Source organism: Carcharhinus amblyrhynchos, chromosome 1 (genome assembly GCF_965287045.1).
Source record: "Carcharhinus amblyrhynchos chromosome 1, sCarAmb.v2.hapA, whole genome shotgun sequence".
Taxonomy (NCBI): Eukaryota; Metazoa; Chordata; class Chondrichthyes; order Carcharhiniformes; family Carcharhinidae; genus Carcharhinus; species Carcharhinus amblyrhynchos.
The window spans coordinates 41,285,861-41,309,513 of NC_137324.1; the positions used below are offsets into that span (position 1 = coordinate 41,285,861).

A 23,653-nucleotide genomic window follows, 5' to 3' on the forward strand; every position below is an offset into this window, starting at 1 on the left:
TTCCTCCCACCTTCTGAAAGATGTGCTAGTTAGGTGCATTGGCCATGCTAAATTTTCCCTCAGTCTCCCTGAACAGGCAACACTAGAGTGATGCGACTAGGGGTTTTTACAGTACTTTTGCTGCATTGTTAATGTAAGCCTACTTGTAACACTAATAAATAAACTTTAAACTTTAAGTAAACATTGTGCAATTGACAGTGGGCCATTGCTGTCAATTAAGCAATATTTTCTCTTAGCTGTAGCTGTTTCAACAGTCTAATGGGTATCTGGGTTGTCAGCGAAGTATACATAATGAGGTTTGACGAAAAGGCCAAACATTCATAGGCTGTTGAAACTGCTACACTCCAGGAAACACATTCCTTGATTGACAGCTCTGGCTCGCTGATCTATTCTGTCAATTTCAAAATGAAGAGATTTCAGTACTTGTAGTTTCTGCTATTGATACTTTAAAGGGTCTGGGTGATTGTCACTTGCCTGTAATGAAAAGAAGCTTTTGTTTAAAGGAAGTGTAAAATTATGGAAATGACATAGCATGACATGGAGAGTGTAAGCAACCATTTAGGGGTGGCTGGAGGGACATACTTGGCACGTAGGCTATAAAGGCTCAGGGTAGTGGGTGGGTGCATGAGGTGGCATGGATGGAGCATGGGGAGCATAAGGCAGATGAGTGGGTGTAAGAGGTAAGGGTGAGGGGGCATTACTGTTTTAATTATAACTGGAACAAAGTTCCATTTTTTTTTTAAACAGCTGTTCCCACACCCTGCAGTCTCTGTGGCTGTCCCTGGACTCTTTCCAGGGTGGTTGGTTCAACTCCAGTTAGCATTCCCACCCTCCAGAGTGATAATCTTGTCTTTGCTGGCACTTCTTCCCTTATGTAGGCATGTCAAACAGGAAATTTCCCAACTCTGGCTGCCTGCCTTGAAGCTGAAAGTCCAGCCCTACATAACTCACTTGCAATGAAAAGAACAACAAGAAGTGGCCTGTAAAATGATTGATCAAAGCTGACATTTCTCTTTGCATCCACTTCATTTGGAGGTTCTTGCAAAAAGGACAGCAGCCCTTTATGGGAAATTATAACCACATTATTAGTTTATTTATTAGTCACAAATAGGCTTACATTTAACTCCGCAATGATGCTATTGTGAAAATCCCTTCGTCACCACACTCCACTGCCTGTTCGGGTATTCACAGAGACAATTTAGCATGGCCAATGTACCTAACCAGCATGTCTTTCGGACTGTAGGAGGAAGTTGGAGCACCCAGCGGAAACACATGCACACACGGGGAGAACATGCAAACTCCACGCAGACAGTGACCCAAGCAGGGAATCGAACCCAGGTCCCTGACACTGTGAGACAGCAGAGCTAACCACTGTGCCGCTCCACTACAGGTGACAATGTATCAGTGATATTGTGGATGGGACTGCCTCTACCTGTGACTGCCTCTTTCTGCCTCACGCCAGATTTCCAGCAGTGGTCTAACAGATCTTTCCCAATGATGTACAGTTGCAGACCCTGTCACCAAGCTGCAGAGGGTGAATGCACTGTGGGCAATCACTGAGGGCTCAGCTTGCTACCATTATAGCACTATAAAGGGGGAAACCGATAGTTAGTGCGTCAGTGATAGTGCAGATTTTGTGCTAATGGGAGCAACTCCCTGAAGCCAGTACTTTGGATGATGTGCAGAGCTTGGTTACATTCTGTTGAGGACAGTTGGAGAGATAGATGGCTGTGTTGACATTTAATGTTAAGTCTTTAGATAGGGACATACGTTCCATATTCTGAGAAGCTGGCTGCCTACTTCTGTCGCCTTCGGGAATGAGACTTGCCTCCGGGCCCTCATCCCTTCCACCTTTAAGTGCCATGCCCATGTATCATGGGAATGTTCTTCCCATCATCCTCCGACGAATGCATCGTCATATTTGATATCTACTGCTCACAGATCTATCACTGTGTGTGACATTCCTTTAAATAATTGGTCCTTATTTAGGCCTTGAATTGATCCATCGACTGTTTGCATGAATTGGATGGCAATCCTGGAGGCACCTTCCAAAAACCTTTAGCCAGTACAAAATTAGCCATGAGCAGGTTGGCCTGCTCCCATTGATATGGTTCCAATGCTCCATCAAAACCAATATCTATCATAGTTCCTCCTTTGAGTGTATGCCTATAACTGATGGTGCAGAAGGCTTCAACAAGTAAGTACGTATCAATGACACAAGAAACCGTTTAATGATTAAATATCCATCTGTCATTGTGGAAATGGAGCAAATAGGTCAGTGCACATGCCTCATGATACAAGTGGAATTATATTAGCAAGTTTCTATCTGCCTAGTCTGTACATCTGTCTAGCCATCTATTCTGACAGAGTGTTGGTGTGTAGATCTTTATTAATCATGGTGAGGGAGAAAATGCTATGGGTAATGTGATGGGAGCTGGAAGCAGCAGTGATGGTAACATTATTAGCAGATTCTGTATGATTATTCACCTCTCACTAATGAGACGGAGAAGCATTTTAAAGTAAGTACTTTTCCCTTTCAAGTGATAGAGGATAGGAACAACCTACGTTAATAATTCATCTGTGATTATGTCACTTCTGATTATAATATAGCACTTAACATTAAATACGTGAAATATTTCATTCCCAGCTAAACAAAATGTGTGCTACTGCCACCATAAGAAGCGGTGAACATGTAACAGGGTCATATGTCAACAGTTAATAACAAAGGTGCCTTACATGTTTAGGATTCTGGTTGTGATGTTGGGCTGATGTTAGAATTGGGCTCCCCAATTACATTCGTTATTAGAAAATTATCTTCTGAGAATTTCCTGGAAAGTTAATTCTACTTACACAAAATTACTTTAATTACCTTCGAAAAGAATACTGTGTTTCAGCAGGTTTATCACTGATGTGACATGTATTCCATTGTCCCTTGCTTTTGTGTCAAATTAATTGTGATGTTGCTTTGTGCCTCAGTAAAATTGGGTGTGTGAATTCCTCGAACCTTATGACATTTATGAATATGCAGATTTGTGTTGCGTTCCCATATCCCTCCACTGGAAAAATAAGAAAAATTATGTAAGGGAAAATACAAAGCAAAAAGGAATAAATATTTTCTTTTGCCAATTTTTCTACCCTTGGATCTCTACCAAAGTAACAAGACTGTGGTACTGCACACTTTTCCACTGCTCTTGCTGCTCCTGTATAGCTTTAGATTGCTTTCACTGAAGTGTTTTGTTAATGCCAAATGCAACTGAAACCTGAAACAATTTGAAACTATATCAAATAATGACAGAATAGAACAGAATTAGGAGGGCTAAGGACATATAAACCTTTAAATGTTTAGTACTGTCATATTAATCCTCTCTTTAAATTTTTCAGAAGTTAGAGACCTTTAATAACCTTTAATAGATCACTTCTCTATCTTCTGCTAGAATGTTACCAGGATATCAGTTCACTGGTACGATATCACTGTTCTATTCACTTTCCCAAAATATAATACTTCATGTGTCTTTGCACTGAATTTTATCCAACACTGACCTGTTCACATTTCGAACCTATGTATGTCTGACATCCTCTATCATCTCTACCGTGTGTAGTGCCCTGTGATTTGGCATCAATATTCTAGGGTCATGCTTTGTACAAAACACCAAAGTGGAAAATGTTAATTTCGATTATAAATACAGATACTTTATGTCTGACTTACACTTTACTTATTACTTCATCATCTGATTCAAAAATCACTTTGTTCGGTATATTGCAATGAGGTTCGATTTGGGTGACATTAATCTCTGCAATAGATGATGGATTAAAATGTATCCTGTCGACAATGCCCAATGGATTCACTTGTGTTGGTATTACTTGCAGCACAACTGGCATAAGGTGTTGCCCATGTAGTATTATGCCGGAATTGTTTTATAAAGCACTGTGCCTTCATTCTCAGCATTTAATGGTAGTGTGAGCCTTGTTGAGCATTCAATCATACCGTGAGATTGGGTCTGAGTTGACATTGCAACAATTTGTATCAGGGATTTGAATCTAACATTTTCCCTCCCAGTGAGCTGATAAGAGACTCGTCGTCGCCGCTTCTCTTGTTGTTTTCAACTGTAGTTGTGGTTCAAGTTGAAAGGATGAGCTGAATTTATGGAGATGAACTGAAGGTCATTCTCTTGATAAAGCTATCACACTGCAGAACATCGTTGATTTATAGAAAGTTATGAGTCCATATATATATATCGGGCTGCTTGCAAATTCCACCCATTAACATCTCCATGTTTTCAACAATTTAATCACTCATTTACAAAATGCTCTCTGCATTTTATTCTAAGATGATGTCCTCATGCTTCGGGTCAGTTGTGACCATATAAATCACTTTTGCAACCATTGTGTTAGCAATGGAAAAATTGATACTTATTACTGTTCATGTCAACATTCTATTTATAACCACGCTGACTGCCACAGATCTAGCTTAAAATCATCAATTTCGTTCAGCCTATTTTAATAGGTTATTTATGGGTTATACTATCACTTTTGGCATTGATGCAAAGCAATGTGAAATAATCATCAATGCAACAGTCATAGCATAATTCTGGTGTCAAAATGTAATCTTTGCAGACCTCAGTAAAGCCTCATACTGCTTAGATTTCCAACTGGTACATTGTAACCACAGCTGGGTTTGAAGTCAAATTTACAAAACTCCTGGGTGGAAACATCAAACATCCTCAACATAAATTTCATTTTAGGAAAGAATTGATGTTCCCACTCACAATTAACCAAAGATGTGGCAAAGACACACAGCATACATGCTGCATCCTAACTCCTGAGTGCTACAATTGCTGTTGCACTGATGCTTTACATCAATGCTAAATGCGATAGAATAACTGGTTCAGAATTAGCCTATTAAGGCAGAAATTTGGCATGCATGTTGCAAAGTGCCATTGTTGTCACTCAAAAATAACACAATGACCTACAGTAGCAGACAGGTCTGTCAGTTTTGTGCAGCATGTTACAGGCACCTGAGAGTGGTACATGTGGTATATCATATTAAAGAGTTTCATTGATGTTAAGATCAAACAAAGCAGTGCAGTCTCTTCTGAAGACATCAGATCCTAAAATGGCAGCAGCACAGTACAATGTATTCTAATGATCTTGCTGATGTTACTATATTTTATTGCGAATGTTATTTTTATATTCAGAATGCTTTTCTTCTCAATCAGAATATAAGATTGGAACTAGAAGAAAATGTTGCTCTTTATGATTGGTTGCACAGAGTGATCATAAATGGGGTACAACACGAATGGATGGGCATAAGGAAGGAAATTGGAGAAGACAGAACTTCGGTGCAGAGGGGGAAGGAGACTTTTTTAGGTTCAAAGCTCATAATGATTTGATCTGATTTATTGTCATGTGTATTGGGATGCAATGAAAAGTATTCTATCTTCTTCCCTATACAGTGAAAAACATACCATTTATAGAGTACATAGGGGAGAAGAAAAGGAGAAGGTGCAGAATATACAAATGCAGTTACAGATAGGGGTGAAGAGAAAGATTGGCTTAATATATGGTAGATCCATTCAAAAGTCTGATGACAGCAGGGAAGAAGCTGTTCTTGAATTGGTTGGTATATGACCTCAGGCTCTTGTATCCTTTTAGTGTAAATTCACAATTGGGGATTTTGCTAGCAGTCCCAGGGTCACATTTTAGGACAGATGTAATGGTCTTGGAAAGATCAGAGCTTAGATTTACTGAAATGAAACCTGGACTCTGAGGCTTAAATTGAATGGGGAAATTCCACAAATTAGGGCTGTATTCCATGGATTTCAAAAGGCTAAGGGATGACTTAATCAACACTTTCAAGATATTATAGGAAACAGGTAACTTGAGAGAAATAATTCTTGCTGACTGGGGAATCTAAGGCTTGGTGGCATAGCCTAGACATTTTCAGGAGTGAAATTAGGAAACACTGCTGTACAAGATGATCACAGAGCTTTGGCTGTCTCTTCCTCAAATGGAAATTGATGCTAGATCAGTTGTTAATTTGAAATAGGAGATCCATATATTTTAGAATATAGAACAGTTTTCATGAACTAAATGCACAGAGAGATATGGGACAAAGACAGGTTTGTGGAGTTAGCCGCTATCTCACTGAATGGTGGAATAGATGAGAGGGACAAAATGGCCTAGCTCCGTTCAAATGTTACTGTGTGTTTATATTCCTAAATTATGTACTTCCCAATACGCCGTGTATGCTGCTGTGTTGGAGAAAGAGGGAAGAAATGAGTTAAGGATAAATCAGCACCTGTCATTTTAAGAGTTAAAGCCAAAAATAAGAAACACAAATGTAATCTGAGCTTTCCACAGGTTACTCGCAAACAACCTTTCTTCTAATATTGCCTACAGTCCTCAACTATTGAGATGATAAAGAATGTTACTGTTAGATCACCTGCATTAAATAAAGCCTGTCATGGGGTTCAACACTCCTGTGAATCAATCAAAATGTTCAAAGAGATGTGAGGTATGGTTTCAAAAGTTTCAAGTTTTTAAACTCAAAACCTTGATGTTTCAGATGCTTTTTTCCCTCTATCCTCAGGAGGTAGCCAAGTGATTGAAGGGTGGGCTTTGCTTCTCTTCAAAGTCTGTTGACATGGCACATACTCAAGAGTTATAATGGTAATGGCATGGTAAATCGCCAGAGAATGTGTCCAATGATTTCGGTTTTGTGTTATTTGTAACTCATGGAACTGACATGAATTAGGAGTTTTAAGGACCAAAGTTCATTAAGATTGCAAAGGTAAATTGATAAGCAGCAGGTAAGTGTTACCAAAGTTGGACATTAAACATCTAGAGGAAGCCATTCCCAACTTCTCTATACGGATGCTAACCTCATGGACAAATAAGGATGAATGCTGGATAGGTTTCACAAAACACAGATCCCCTTTGCTCCAAATAGTTAAAATAAAAATAAACCCTGTTGAATCTATGCAGAAACTGGAGAAAAAAATATTTACCATAGGATAACTAATGATGACGCTTGATTTCAATGCCGTAAGGAAATAGGAAAGGGGGATAAAAAATACCATTGTGTTTTTGAACGTTATGAAGACAGTTTGGGAGTTCAATGACCAAAATGCTTGAAAAACTGAATTCAATAAATCTGGTCACTTGTGTGAAAGCAGAAGGAAAAAAAAACATTGGAAGCCACTGGGTCATTGCGAAAACCAACATCATGCAGGGAGAGAATCAGGTTGGACCCAGTTTGGCACATAATTCAACCAGCTTAGTTGGTTCTTAATACACAGCTAATCCATTCAGCAACATATTCACTGGCAGCTCTTTCTCTTAGCTGTTAGGGATGGATAATAAATGAGGCCTTGCCATCATCACCCATTTTCTGGTAACAACTTTTAAAAAAAGGCATAATAATGTTATATTCTTCCTAATAACAGAAAGACATTTGTTATTTTATTGATCTTTTAATGAGCAGTGAATGTTGCTGGAAGTGTCAACATTTCGTACCTATCCTTAATTACTCTTGTGAATGAAGTGATAAGCTGTTTTTGTGAGTTGCTACAGTCCATCAGGTGTCAATCCATCCACAATGCTGTTTGGAAGAGAGTTTCAGCGACCTAGGGCAATGGAGGAGTGGTGATATCGTTCCAAGCCAGGAAAGAATGCGGCTTAAGGAAGCTTGCAGGTGGTGATGTTTGCATTGATCAGCTACCCTTTCCTTCCAGCTGGTAGAGATTGCCAGTTTGGAAGGTGCTGTCAAAAGAGCCTTGTTGAGTTGCCGAGGTCCATCTTGTGGATGGTATACACTTCCACTGTGCACTGATATTTAAGGTGATGAATGGGGTGCCGTTACTTTGTTCTGGATAGTGTCGAATTTCTTGAGTGTTATTGGAGCCACAGTCATCTAGACTAATGGAATGTACTCCATCACACTCCTGGCTTGTACCTTGTAGATTGCGGACAACTTTTGAGGAGTCAGAAAAGTGAGTTGCTGATTGGACAATTCCCAGGTTCTGACTTGCCTTTATATCAACTGTATTTATATTGCTCATCCAGTTTGGTTTCTGGTCAATGGTAGCCCTAGGGATGCTGATAGTGGGAGATTTCAAAATGTTAATGTTGCTGAATGACAAGGGGAGAGGGTTAGATTCTCTCTTGTAGGAGATGGCCATTGCCTGCTACTTGTGTGATGTGAATGCTACTTACCAATTATCAGCCCAAGCCTGAATGTTGTTTTGTAACTTGTCATAGCCTGCTTCTGCATCTGAAGAGTTAAGAATGATTCTAAACACTGTGCAATCATTCGTGAACATTCGCACTTCTGAATTTAGGATGGAAGGAAGGTCATTGAGGAAGCAGCTGAAGATGGTTGGACCTGGAGTGATGTCCTGGGACTGTTATCATTGACCTACAACAACAAAGCAATCTTTTTTGAGCTAAGTATGATTCCAATCAGTGGAGAATCCCACTGCTGTCAATTTTGTTTGGAGTACTTGATACCAAACTCAGTCATACGCTGCCTTCTTGCCAAGGGCCATTGCTCACACCTCACCTACTAAATTCAGCTTTTTTGCCTATGTTTGGATCAAGGATGTAATGAGGTTAGGAGTGGAATCACTCTGGAGGAGCCCAAAACTGAGCATCAGTGAACAGGTTATGTCTGTGTACAAACTGTCCATTAGTTTGGTGATGATTGAGAGTAGAGGGGTTGAGAATTGATTGGATTGGATTTGTCCTGCTTTTCGTGGATAGGACATACCTTCATCATGTAGATGCCAGTGCTGTAGCTGTACTGGAACAGCTTAGCTAGAGGCATGGCTGGTTTCAGAGCACAAGCATTCAGTCCTATTGCTAGGATGTTATCATGGTCCATAGCCTTTGCTCTCTTCAAACGTTTCTTGAAATCACACGGAATAAATTGAATTGGCTGAATCTGGCCTCTTTGATTTTGGAGACATCAGGAGGATGGATGGTCTACCTGGCTTTGCCTTTTGCATTGACGGGTTGAGCTCCTCCATCACCTATAGTGGGGACATTTGTGAAGCCTCATCTTCCAGTTAGTTGTTCAATTACTACATTCATGGCTGTAGTTGCAAGACTGCAGAGATTTGACCTGATCCAGTAATAGGATTGGTTACTTCTGCCCAGTGCAAAAGAAATACAGGTTCTGATGAAAGGTCATCTCGACCTGAAATGCTAACTTTGTTTCTCTCCATAGATGCTGCCTGACCTACTGATTATTTCCAGCATATTTATTTTCTTTAAATTTCCGTATATTGCATGTTGCTTTCACTGTTAAGTAGCATGTCACCAGTCTGGCATTTAATTTTTACAACGTCTGCTATGTTTAATGCTGCTCTTGGCATATTTGTGTGCTCGTCTCATTAAGAAGATAGGAACATAAAAGAAGCAGTGAAAACCTGTATAGCCCAGTGAGCCTGCTTCTGGTCACCAGCTCATTCACTAATGGTACAACTAAGCTGCACTTGGTGATGGGCTGCAGGGTGACTATGGATGGGAACTGAACACCCAGGAGTATTCAGCATGGACAGACAGAAAAGGAAAAGGCAGTGGGGTTGCATTGTTGATTAAAGGGAACATTGATAGTGGGGAAGGATATTAAATCTGATGATGTGGAATTTGTATGGGTAGAGCTGAGAAACACCAAGGGGCAAAAAAACATTAGTGGGGGCAGTGCATTAAACAGGAAATTAGAGATGCAAGTGATAAAGGAACATCTGTAATTATGGGTGACTTTAATCTGCATTTGAACTGAGCAAATCAAATTCGTAACAACACCATAGATGAGAAATTCCTGGAGTGTATACGGGATGGTTCAGTGAGGAACCAACGAGAGAACAGGCCATGCCAGACTGGGTATTGTATAATGAGAAGGAATAATTTACAATCTAATTGTACAAGGTCCTTCGGGGATCAGCAAAAGTTCATTTATTTATTAGTCACAAGGAAGGCTTACATTAACACTGCAACTAAATTACTGCGAAATTCCTCTAGTCGCCACACTCTGGCACCTGTTCAGGTCATTGCACCTAATCAGCATACCTTTCAGAATGTGGGAGGAAACCTGGAGGAAACCCATGCAGACATAAGGAGAATGTGCAAACTCCACACAGAGAGTAACCCAAGCCGGGAATTGAACCTGGGTCCCTGGTGCTGTGAAGCAGCAGTGCTGATCACTGTGCCACCATGCCACCCATAACATGATAGAATTCTTCATCAATATGGCGAGTGATGTAATTGGTTCTGAGATTAGGGTCTGAGTCTAAATAAAAGATAATGGTATGAAGTGTGAGTTTGCTATGATGGATTGATGAGCATTACTTAAAGGGATGACAGGGGCTGGCAATGGCAAACATTCAGGGAGCGCATGGGTGAACTGCAATAATTATTCACTGCTGTCTGGTGCAGAACTGAAATGGGGAAGTTGGCTTACAAGGGAAATAACAGATAATATTCGATCCAAGGAAGAGGCATACAAATAAACCAGAAAAAGCAGCAGATCTGAGGATAGGGAGCAGTTTAGAACTCAGCAAAGAACGATCAAGGGATTGATCAAGAAGGGGAAAATACGAGAGTAAGCTTGCGTGGAACGTAGAAACTGCCTGTTTTTAGGTATGTGAAGAGAAAAAGATTGGTAAAGATCAACGTCAGACCATAAGACTATAAGACGTAGGTGCAGAATTAGGCCACTTGACCCATCGAGTCTGCTCCACTGTTCAATCATGGCTGATAATTTTCTCATCCCCAAGCTCCTGCCTTTTCCCCATAACCCCTGATCCCCTTATTAATCAAGAGCCTATTTATTTCTGTCCTGAAGACACTCAATGACCTGGCCTCCACAGTCATCTGCGGCAAAGAGTTCCACAGATCCACCACTCTCTGACTGAAGAAATTCCTCCTCATCTCCACTTTAAAGGATTGACCCTTCAGCCTAAGATTGTGCCCTCTGGTTCTAATTTTTTCTACTAGTGGAAACATCCTCCCCACTTCCACTCTATCCAGCCTCGCAGTATCCTGTAAGTTTCAATAAGATCCCCTCCTCATCCTTCTAACCTCCAACAGATGCAGAGTCCTCAAGCGTTCCTCATACGACATGCTCTTCATTCCAGGGATCATTCTTTTGAACCTCATCTGGGCCCTTTCCAAGGCCAGCACATCCTTCCTTAGATATGGGGCCTAAAACTGCTCACAATGCTCCAGATGGGGTCTGACCAGACAATGTAGGTCCCTTACAGTCTGAAACAGGAGAATTAATAATGGGGAACAAAGAAATGGCTGACCAACTGAAATATACTTTGGTTCTTCATAAAGGAGGACTCAAATAATGTGCCAGAAACACAAAGTTTAGTGAGGAACTGAAGGAAATCAACATTAGTAGGGAAATGGTATTGGGGAAATTGATGGGATGGAAGGCTGTTAAATCCCCAGGGCCTGATAAGGAAGTGGCCCTAGAAATAATGGATGCGTTGATGGTTATCTTCTAATATTGTACAGACTTTGAAATAGTTCCTACAGATTGAAGGGTAGCTAATGTAACTTCACTATTTAAAAAGAGAGGGAGAGAGAAAATTGAAAATCATAGGTCAGTCAGCCTTAGGACACTGGTGGGGAAAATGCTAGAGTCCATTATAGAAGTTTTAATAGTAGAGCACTTAGAAAACAATGGCAGGATTGGACAGAGTCAGCATGGATTCACGAAAGGAAAATCATGCTTGACAAATCTACGGAAATTCTTCAAACATAAAACTAGTGGAGTTGACGAGGAGGAACCAGTGGCTGTGGTTTATTTGGACTTTCAAAAGGCTTTCAACAAAGTTTCACGTAAGAGCTTAACATGTAAAATTAAAGCACATGGCATTGGGCATAGTGTGTTGAGATGGATAGAAAACCGGTTGGTAGACGGGAAACAAAGAGTAAAAATAAACAGGTCCTTTTCCAATTGGCAGGCAATGACTGATGGAGTACCGCAGGGATCAATGCTAGGACCCCAACTAGTCACAACGTACTTTAATGATGGAATTAAATGTAATATCTCCAAATGTCCAGATGACATGAAGTTGGGTGGGATGGTGAAATGTAGGGAGGATGCAGAAATATTTCAGTGTGATTTGGAGAAGTTGAGTGAGTGAGCAAATGCTAGGCAGATGCAATGCAATGTGGACAAATGTGAGATTATCCACTTTGGTAGCAAAAGTAGGAAAACAGATTTTTACCTAAACGGCTATAGATTGAAAGTGGGGAACGTGCAATGAGTCCTGGGTGACCTTGTTTACCAGCTGCTGAAAGCAGGCACAGCAGGCAATGAAGATTGGCTTTCATAGCTTCAAGCGTAGGAGGAGGAATGCCTTGATACAATTTTGCAGGGCCTTCCTTTGGGGCAACATCTGGAATATTGTGTGCTGTTTGGTCTCCTTATCTGAGGATGGATGTTCGTGCAGTGGAGGGAATGAACAAAGGATTACTAAAGTGATTCCTGGGATGGCAGGACTGATGTATGAGGACAGATTGAGTCAATTCATAAGAACATAAGAACATAAGAAATAGGAGCAGGAGTAGGCCATCTAGCCCTTCGAGCCTGCCCCGCCATTCAATAAGATCATGGCTGATCTGTCGTGGCTCAGTTCCACTTTCCCGCCCTCTCCCCATAACCCTTAATCCCTTCTCGTAATTCGGATTACATTCACTGGAGTTTAGAAGAATCTCATAGAAACTAGAAAACTAGACAGAGTAGATGCAAGAAGGATGTTGCCCATGGTGGGATAGTCCAGAACCAGGGGTCTTTGTCTAAGGATATGGGGTAGACCATTTAGGACTGAGATGAGGAGAAATTTCTTCACTCAGAGAGTGTTGAGCCGGTGGAATTCTCTAGCACACAAAGCAGTTGTGTACACTTTCAAGAAGGACCTAATCTCACTCTTGGGACTAAAGGGATCAAAGGATAATGGGGGAAAGCAGGAACAGGTTACTGAGTTGGGTGATCAGCCATGATCATAATGAATGGTGCAGCAGGCTCGAAGGGCCAAATAGTCTGCTCCTACTCTTATTTTCTATATTTCCAAGCCACTCTCTCAAAGGACATACTGTGTGCTTGACAGCCTCATGGCTTCTTCCAAGTGGTGTTGAAAATGGGGAGTACTGGTTCATCAGCTGAGTGAGAGAGGTGCCAGCGAGGAGGGGATGGGAGTGGGAGGGCAACAGCAGGTAGTAATCAACACTGGTTTCCTTGTATGTGTATGACCTGATGCCATGAGACCACATGGAGTCCCGAGTTAATGTTAAGGACTCCCAAGGCAATTTCTGCCTGACATCTATATCACTGTGCAGCCACCACTGATGAATTTGTCATGATGGTGGGGCAGGACATAGCCAAATATGGGGATAGTTGTGTCTGGGATATTAACTATAAGGTATGGTTCGGTGACTATGACTAAGAAAGGCTGTTCGTTAGTCTGTGGACAGTAGCTCCTAATTTTGGCACAAGTCCCATGATGTTAATGAGATATTTGCAGGGATGTCAGTGAAGGGTGGCCGTTGTCATCTTTGGGCCATTGTACCACTTTTCTCACAATATTTTAAAACAGTAGAGAACACTATTGATTTTTACTTTTCAGAAGAAATTTATAATTCAATTTTAAACTGACCTGTGTATCTGAGTTTGTACTTGTCCGTTGGTTGAGGTTTAGTACAGGGCTCAACAACAGCTTGCAGTTTTAAGGAATAAGGGTAGCACAGAGGAACAAAATGCTGCAATGAGCAAGAACACTCTTATCTTGAGGTTTGTGTCTGAATTCAACCAAATCTCTTCTGTCTGCCAGCTGTAGGAGCCTAAAATGAAATCTATCTGAGCAATTCACTCATGTGTGCATGACCTGTGCGTACAAAACTGACCATAAAAGCAAAATACTGAGAACTCTGGAAAAATAGAGTAAAAACTGAAAACCCTGGAAATACTCAGCAGCTCAGGTAGTACCTATGGAGCAAGAAGCAACATTAATGAGGAAGTTTTAACCCCACAAATTTTTCAGGTTTGGGTCAGGCAATAGGTTAACATGCTAATGGACTGAATCCATTATTCGAGTTTTAACAGAGTTGTGCCGTGGGCCAGAGCACGCAACCTACTCTCAATAGGAAGGTTGTCAATTTGAATATTATGAGAGTGGCAAGGTCATATTGATCCATATTTTAAAATTTAACTCTGGTTGACAAGATTTCCTGTGCCTTGGGAAGTTCAACAGCTGAAGGAAGCCAAGGACTGTTGAATCCCATGGAGTAAATACCTTTCCACTTAGTGACTAGATCCAGAATAGCTGCTTTGCCAAGCCCCACAATTGTACACCTACCCTAACACTTCCAATCTCCTCCAGAGCTCCGACAAGATAAACAATATCCTTACTAAGGGTCTCCAATCTCACACCACCCCTGCCTCTGATCTCCCACCCACCTTGGTCTCTTTTCCGAACAGTATCGAATCTGCTCCAGACCAATCTCTTATTTCTTCACTTGCACATTGATCTCTTTTGTTATTTAACATCACCTTCCTTCCTTCACAGACTTTCTCATTTGTACTTTCACCCTCTTCTCCCCACCCCCCCGCCTCCCCCATTTCTCTGCCTCAGTGCTTCCTCAAAACCTGTAGCATTTAAGTGGCGGGGTGCCCCAGGCACTGCCCAAGGGCCAAACTGACAATGCCCAAAGGGCACCTTGCATTGCCCACCAGGCACTGGGCAGTGCCAAGGGGAGTGGGGGAAGAGGCAGCAGACCCTATTGGGAACAGGGCTTATGATGGGGTCCCTCTGCCACTCTGCAATCACAGGCAGAATGAGGGAAGTGATCGGGGTTGGCCATCTGTGTGTGTGTGAGCGAGAAGGTCGGGGTTGCCGACCTCCCTTTCAAGGTTTGGGAGGCCAGTGACCAGGAGGCGGGCGGGTCAGATGGGCAGCGATGGGGGATTGCGGGGCTAACCAGTGATCTGGAGGCCAGCAATGCGGGGCACTGCACATGTGCCGATCTTTGTGCTGACAGATTGGTATATGTGCAGTAGCCCGCTCAGCACTATGCTGCTGTCCCCTTAGGTGGGAATAGGCCCCACCAACCGATTTTCAGAGGGAATCCCTTAAGGGGATTCTGATTCACAGACTGTGGAAGCTTCAATCTGAACATCATGCTAAAAAAATTGGCAGGAGTTACTCCTGTTTTCATGCCAATTGAGGATTTAGAGTTTTTTTGGGGACAAACAGCTTATTTCCACATACATGACTGATATTTCAGCATTTTAAAAATTGAGATCAGGCTCCCTCTCAATGTTCCTTTCGCCAATAAAAATATTTGTGAGCCCCACAACATGTAAGTAGACTTTACAGTTTAATGTGACGGAACTATGCAATGGGAATGTGGACAAGGAGGCTTATGTGGTCTTCTCAGGGCCATGTGATTTGCTATCCATTTGTTTAAATCATCTCAACACAAATTGGAAAGGTCAGCAATAACAAACAGAGAAGTGTTCAGACTGTGAGCTGTTGACCATGGCATCCAGTTCCTGATAAGTACTCCTATTGCATGGCTTTTGGATTCATAGTCTCAATTTTCAAAATCATCTCTTCTGTGAAGACCTTCTGATGCAATATTCTTTCCTGTATATATCTCTTCAAAAATTCCTTCTAATCACTACAGTTTGGTTGCTTCATTTGAATTCATACCTCAACTTCCCTACAGTTTTATTCTTGTTCATCTGCATTGTTATTTTTGGTCTTTAATATAAATGACAATGAGAAGCCATGTATTTATGTAGTTTTATGTGGTATAGTCCTTTCCAGTCAATACTAAACCATGTACGGCAGCTGCCTGAAGTTTTGGCTTCAGCTATTTTGAGAAGCAGTCAGTTATCTATTTAAAGTTTCTTCTGGTTTTACCGCTCTTGTGTTGGTTGTCCTTGATCTATTCATGTTAATTACACAATATAAAAGTTCCTGATTGTTGCACCAGAACTTGTTTTCCTCTTAGTCTCTCGGGGGAAGGTTAAGAATCAGAGAATGTTACTGCATAGAAACAGGTCATTTATCTCATCAAGTCTGCAACAGTATTTTTCTCCACATGAACCACCTTATCTAACCATCTCTGTGAAAGGCTTTGACAACATAAGAAATAGGAGCAGGAGTAGGTCATACTGCTCCTCCTGCTCTGCCATTCAAGATGATGGCTAATCTTCCACCTCAATCCCTTTCGTGTATAAAAATCTTAATGTGTCCAATATAATTTCAGTGCCTGTTAAGAACAATGATCTGAATTTTGCCTTAGTAGTGATGAAAAAAACTGCCAATGTTATTTGTCATAACACCATTGACTTTAACAATGATTTCAGAGTATGCATACGCACAGGGCAACTGGAAATCTGGAAGTTGTTGTCAATGAGTCAAAACTGGGGTAAACTTTTAATTTATTCTTGCTTAATTAAGATAGCTTTTGATAAATTAATGTGTGGAAGTAGAATAGTGGTTATTTTCATGAATCATTCCATGGTTCAACAGTTTGATAAGAAACAAGGACACTGGACTGAATGCCATTCATGACCAGCTTGTTAACAGATCTAATGAACAGCCTTAGACATAAATAACTGATAGGGGAACAGATACAAATAATGAAACTTCTTGAGAGTTAGTTTGAAAACCAGAATAGAATTGATCAGGGAGAACAGCTCAAGATGAGATAAGGAAAGAATGATATAAAGCCTAACTGATCAAGGACAGAAACTACATGCGAAGGCTCAAGAAGATAACACAGGTGAATGACATTAAAGGTGAATTTTCGCACCAAGGTTTCAACAACTGATTCAACACTTCATGAAACATTTTGAAATAGAGTAAGTCTTTAGAAGGCAAAATGTCCTTGTCAATTAATCATCCAGGTCCAACCATGGAAGGGGGTATGAACTAAGTGACTTTGGGAGATCTCAGTACAGCAGGTGATGAAGAGAAATTCTTCAGGAAAGTTGGGTAGTTTGAGAAATTGTTAGGACTTGATGCAAAGAGAAGAAAAGTGGAAGAGGGGGAAGAAAGAAAGCTGTTTTCACAAGCCTGCCATTCTGCCTGATCTGGAGTGGTACTCACTATTTGCCATGATCGGATGTTTTGCTGCATGATTAATGTGCTAAATGCTGCCTTGAATTCAGATTACACTCAAGATACCCAAAACACTACGGATGTTGGAATTTGAAACAAAAACAGAAAATCTCAGCATGTCTGACAGCATCTGTGGAGAGAGAATAGAGCCAACATTGTGAATCAGGATGACCCTTCATCAGAACCCGTCATATTGGTCACAGTTGATCCTGGATGAAGAATTGAAATTACTATAGATGGATGGAGATCCCTTTGACCGGACATCCGATCTAAACTTGCAACAGGAAACATTTTTTCAAACCACAAAGATTGCTCAACCTTTGTGGGAAGCTTCCTTTTAGGTCAGAGGTGAGCAGCATTGTTACCTTCTGATCGCAAAATCTACACCCAGAACTTAAATTCATAGGGTTATAAACGATTTCTAATGTGGATTACCTCCCACCCCTACCCACTTTCAAATTCAATGAATTCAAAACAATCTTCTTGAATTTCAATCAATCCGAACTATTCATACTTGGCCAATTTTATCTTATCCCAACAGAATTTCATCCTTACTATCTTTCTATAACAGCTTTAACATCCACTCAGTTAAATGTTATATTTAATCTGCAGTATGGCACTGCTGTCAAAGCAGAGATACAGCTAGGATTCTCCAGCCAAGATTTCATGCTCAGGTCCAGGTCTAAGTTTACAACTTGAAACCATAGAGAGAAGAGTTGAAGTCAAGAGATGTTCTTCAAGAATCCCTGGTGAATTTCACCAAGTTGTGTGCTTCCAGCTGTGCGTTGTGTCTCACTGTCTGAGTATGCACAATTGTCACATCATTTCTGATTTGATGGGATAAATTCTAGTGATATTTAATTGCCAAAAAAATCTGGAATTCTGCTAACTAATTACAAACTGCCCATTGCAGCGTATAAGTTGACTTTTGAAACTTCAGAAAATCCTCTCAAAGACAGGGTCAACGTAAATGACGAGCATCAAATGTGAAGTGCCAGTGCTAGTGTCAGCTTTTGCCTTTCTGAAATGTGGGAAAATTTCTGTTCATCGGTCTCTGTGTACGATCTGCTCTGTGTGAACTGTCTTAAACTCCAATGCATCTTCCTGTCAACATGGCTTGAACCCACACGCCAACATATAAGACGAGTATAATCCTAAATGTGTACTTCTGAGTTGAAAAAGGGTCGCTTTATATGCCAGGTTGATTTAAACACCCTAATCTACGGCAATCAGTTTCACTGACCAGTTTATACTTGTCCCTTGTTCCTTTAAATTCTTCTCAAGTTTTTTTTTATTTTCTTATTAAGTTTGATTTCAGTCCAACAGGTTTAATTTGCAAACTTTCCCACCTAATTTTGTGGGCATTGACAGACAAATGCCAGAGAATGTAAACACATTCTGACACCCACTCCCTCCCACCGCCAACAACCTCCCTCCCCCACCCCCATCTATTGTCACAAGTAGAAAACATCAGCAATTTTTAACAGCAACAACACCATCCCTGAGGTTCCTCCTGAGGACAGGCCAAGTTAACCCGGAAATACTCATGTGAAATTTACAAACCAGAAATCAAAGCAGTTCTGAGCTCTGTGCATCATGACACTATTGAAGACATATTTGATGTTCATACAGAATGCTTCCAAAAATGCTTCCCATTATAAAATCCATTTACTTACTAAAAATAGAATATCGCAGCATAAGTAGAATTTGACAAATGCACTTTGTAAACTTATTCACTCTTCCCCGGTACCAAAATCCTTTGTAACTGAAATCAGTGACAATAAATTCATGCAAATTATCGCGAATAGTTAAACCTTTATCACTTTTACCCCATCCATAGTGACTACTTAATACAGCAGCACCAAGTTTCCATTATTGTCATCGAGGGAAAATTGTCATGGCTTGCTCACTGATGTAATCCAGGTGTAATCCCATCTGTACTTTGTAGAAACTGATGCCCCTATGCCCAACCATGGCATGGCTAGAGAGAAGCCATGGTGATTCAAGCACCTTGGAATTGGCACAAAGCAATTTGAACTCTTGCTTCAGACAGACACGGTCACAACAGAAATATTCTCGTTAGGATGCGGTGCTGATGGTAATGTAAATTCACATATAATTTTGATTGAACAAATGTGAAAATCCTCATGTGCTTGATGACATGTCATTAGCAGCACTGTAGACTCTGTTTTCTGTGTTACTTTTAAATTGCTTTGGGTCTTGTCAAATAATTTAAGAATTTAAAGCGACTGAATTTCTCGGCTTGTACTTACTGGCATCGTCTGGCTACCGTGTAAGGCGTTGATGGCTGCCTGGGCCTCTGCATGTGCGGAAAATTTCACAAATGCACATCCTGTGGGAGGGAAGAAAAGGACAGACTGCTAAACTGAGAAGACCAGAGATACAATGCGGAGACCTTTAACTCAACATAAACATCACTCTTTAAAATTATGGTGGATTATCAAAGTTTCTCAGTTATCGATAACCAGTTATAAATAAATACATCAAACGGAAATGAGTAAGCTGATTGACCAGTGTATTATTGAGCCAATCACTATAACAGAAACATTTGACCAGTCTAGTCCAGTTCTGCGTCACTGAGATGCTGTGTATTTCAATAAAATATAACCTGAGTTTAATTTTTAGTATTTGGTGCAAACAATAGAACTGTCAGCTAAAATCATTCAGACTGATAATCCGGTTTGCATACTGTATATTCTATACTTATAAGTAAGATTACGCAATACTTTTCCTGTTGTATGTGAATATTAAATTCTTCCACTGATCAATAAAATGCTCAATAACTAAATATGTTGCTTGGCACACATTTAACTCCCAAGCTGCAGGATGATGCTACCACTCATCATAATTAACCGTAGATAACAGTTTGATAATAATGAGTCTGAGCTCCTTTTAAATTTTAGGTCTCCTTTGGTGATACAGTAGAACACCACTGATTACAACACACAATATTAGGTTCACAGTAATTACTCGATAGGATAAGGCTTTGAGTTGAGTGGTTGAGTGTTCAACGTCCATGTGGAATATCATTCATAGTCAGTCGCTGCTTCATCTGGCTTCAATGTTGCACTGTCGATCAAACCTACAAAGTGAATTGTCAGCATTTTGGCTGATCAGCCAGTGCCAATCCAATCAGAAATGAGAAGGTGACATCTATATTGGACGGATTTTTGTGATCATTCTCTGTTGACATCATTATAATCCCCCCTTCCCCCGCAAAAGAAAGATAAAAATACTCATGTTACATGTATTCCCAAGGAATGATTCCAAGCATCCAGAAATTTATTTGAATGAGCTAATAGATTTCTGACACTTAATACTGATCTGACGGTTGCCACTCAAATTTGCTAGCAAATTCACAAGAGGGAGCGTGACAGTTCTCAAACATAGCTGCTGAGGCTTTGACTGGCAATAAGTTTGTCTTAGCGCATGGAAGCATTGGCAATAGCGGACTCTTTCAAAAGTAAAAGTAAAGTTTATTTATTAGTCACAAGTAGATTTACATTTGCTGTGAAAATCCTCTAATCACCACACTCTGGCACCTGTTCAAGTACACTGAGGGAGTATTTAGCATGGCCAATACATCTAACCAGCATGTCTTTTGGACCCTGGGAGGAAATGGGAGCACCCGGAAAAAATCTATGCAGACACAGAGAGAACATGCAAACTCCGCACAGACAGTGACCTGACCTGGGAATCGAACCCAGATCCCTAGCACTGTGAGGCAGTAGTGCTAACCACTCTGCCACCACGTCAATCTTCAAGTGTGTGTTGTGCTTGAGGTTTCTAAGCTCAGGCCCGATGCAAGCTGATGGCAAAAAGGAGGGAGGTGGGGTGGAATTGCAGTAATGGTTAGGGAACATATTACAGCTATAACTGAGAGAGGACACCTTGGAAGAATCATTTAACGAGACACTGCAGGTAGAGATCAGAAACAGGAAGGCAGCAGTCACTATGATGGGGATGTACTACAGGCATCCCAACAGCCTACAGGAAGTTCAAGAATGGATACGTAAGCAGATTCTGGTCAGATGTAGAAATAATAGTGTTGCTGTAGCAGGAGACATCAATCTTCCTCAGACTGACTGAAATCACTTAGGGCTAGGATCCAGATGATGAGGAATTTGTTCAATGTGTCCAGTAAAGTTTTTTGGAACAATAAGTAGATAGTCCGAATAGAGAGGGGGATACACTGGACCTGGTCCTCGGGAATGAGCCTGGCAAGGTCATCAAAGTTACGGTAGGGGAACATGTGGTGACATTGTGGAATTGACCACAATTCCAAAAATTTCCGGGCACTCATGGAAAAGGACAAGTGTTGTCCTAGAGTTATGGTGCTAAATTGGGGGAAGGTTAACTACAGCTGGATTAGGCAGAATTTGGAGGCTGTTCTTTGGGAGAGGCTGTTTGAGGGTAAATATACATTTGGCATGTGGGAGTCTTTTAAGGAGCAGTTGATTGGAGTGTAGGACAGGCATCTGCCTGTGAAAAGGAAGGACAAGAAAGCAGGATTTGGGAACCACGGATGACCAGAGAAATTGCGAGTCCAGTGAAAAGGAAAAAGGATGCATATATGTGGTCTAGTCAACTAAAGACAGATGAAGCACTTGAATACAGGGAAAGTATAAAAGAACTCAAACAGTGAGTTAGAAGGGCAGTCTGGATTAAGGAGTATCCCAAGGCATTTTATATATATATTAGGTTCAAGAGGGTAGGTAGAGAAAGAGTTGGTCCACTCAAGGACAAAGGAGGGAAATTATGCATAGAATCAAAGGAAGTGGGTGAGATCCTTAATGAGTGATTTGTATCAGTATTCAAAAAGAAGGAACTCATTGACTGATGGTGACTCGGAGGGATATGTAAACACTCTACTGCAAGTCATCATTATGAGGGAGGAAATGTTAGGTGTCTTAAAAAGCAGTAAGGTAGACAAAACCCCAGGACCAGATGGCACCTTTCCCAGATTACTGCAGGGGACAAGAGAGGAAGTTACTGGGTTCTAACAGAAACCTTTGTTTCCTTGTTGGCCATAGGTGAGGTCCCAGAGGATTGGAGGATAGTCAATGTTGTCCCGTTATTCAAGAAGAGTAGCAAGGATAACCCAGGTAATTATAGGTTGGTGAGTTTGACATTAGTGATACTGAAATTGTTGGAGAAGATTTTTAGGGATAGGATCTATACACATTTGGAACTGAATGGTCTTATTAGTAACAGGCAGCATAGTTTTGCATGAGGAACATCATGTCTCACGAATTTGATTGTGTTTTTTGAGGAGGTGACAAAAATGATTGATGAAAGAAGGCTCGATGAAGTTGATTGCATGGACTTCCATAAAACGTTTGACAAGGTCCCTCATGGCAGGCTGGTGCAAAATCACATCGGATCAAAGGTGAACTTACTAGAGGGATTTAGAACTGGCTTGGCCATAGAAGACAGTGGGTAGTGGCGGAAGGTTGTTTCACTGAATGGAGGTCTGTAATTGGTGGTGTTCCGTAGCGTTCAGCGCTGGAATCTCTATTGTTTGTAATATATAGAAATGACTTGGAAGAAAATGTAACTGATCTGATTAGGACGTTTACAGATGATACTAAGATTGCTGGAATTGCGGATAGTGATGAAGATTGTCAGAGAATACAGCAGGATATGGATAGGTTGGAAAATTGGATGGACAAATGGCAGATGGAATTTAATCCAGACAAATGCAAGATGATGCATTTTGATAGATCCAATTCAGATGGGAGCTGTAAAATAAATGGCAGAACCATCAGGAGCATAGACACACAGAGAAATCTGGGAGTATAGGTTCACAGATCCATAGAAGTGGCAGCACGGAAAAGGTGGTGAAGAAAGCATATGGCATGCTTGCCTTCATCAGTCAGGGCACTGAGTATAAAAGTTGGCAGATTATGTTACAGTTATATAAACCGTTGGCTTGGTCACATTTGGAATACTGCGTCCAATTCTGATCACTACACCACCAGAAGGATGTGAACGTTTTGGAGAGAGTACAGAAAAGATTTATGAGGATGTTACCTGGTTTTGAGGATAGTAACTATGAGGAGAGATTCAATAAACTAGGATTATTCTCCTTGGAAAGATGGAGGCTGATGGGTGACCTGATAGAAGTTTATAAAATTATAGTAAAAGTAGAGTAAAAGTACAGATAGGACAACAGGTTGAGGGAGGTTAGGTTAGGTTAGGTTGAGGGAGCTGGGACTCTTTTCCCTGGAGAGACGAAGGTTGAGAGGCGACCTGATAGAAGTTTACAAAATGTTGAGAGGAATAGATAGGGTGGACTCTCAGAGGCTATTTCCCCGGGTTGAAATGGTTGCTACGAGAGGACACAGATTTAAGGTGCAAGGAGGGAAGTTCAGAAGTGATGTTAGGGGTAAGTTTTTCACTCAGAGGGTGGTGAGTGAATGGAATCGGCTGCCGTCAGTGGTGGTGGAGGCGAACTCGCTGGGGTCTTTTAAAAGACTTCTGGATGA

The 23,653-nt window shown here is 41.0% G+C and overlaps 1 protein-coding gene across 7 annotated transcripts in view; it reads right to left on the reverse strand.

Moving 5' to 3' along the window:
* The window catches only part of celf4 (CUGBP, Elav-like family member 4), a 1,183,497-nt gene that overhangs the window by 287,303 nt on the left and 872,541 nt on the right, over positions 1 to 23,653 (reverse strand). For all 7 annotated transcript variants that reach the window (XM_080215459.1, XM_080215370.1, XM_080215109.1 and 4 more), the window contains exon 5: positions 19,418 to 19,497. In XM_080215459.1, coding sequence (XP_080071585.1) covers positions 19,418 to 19,497 — 80 coding nt within the window. The remainder of the gene's footprint in view (positions 1 to 19,417; positions 19,498 to 23,653) is intronic.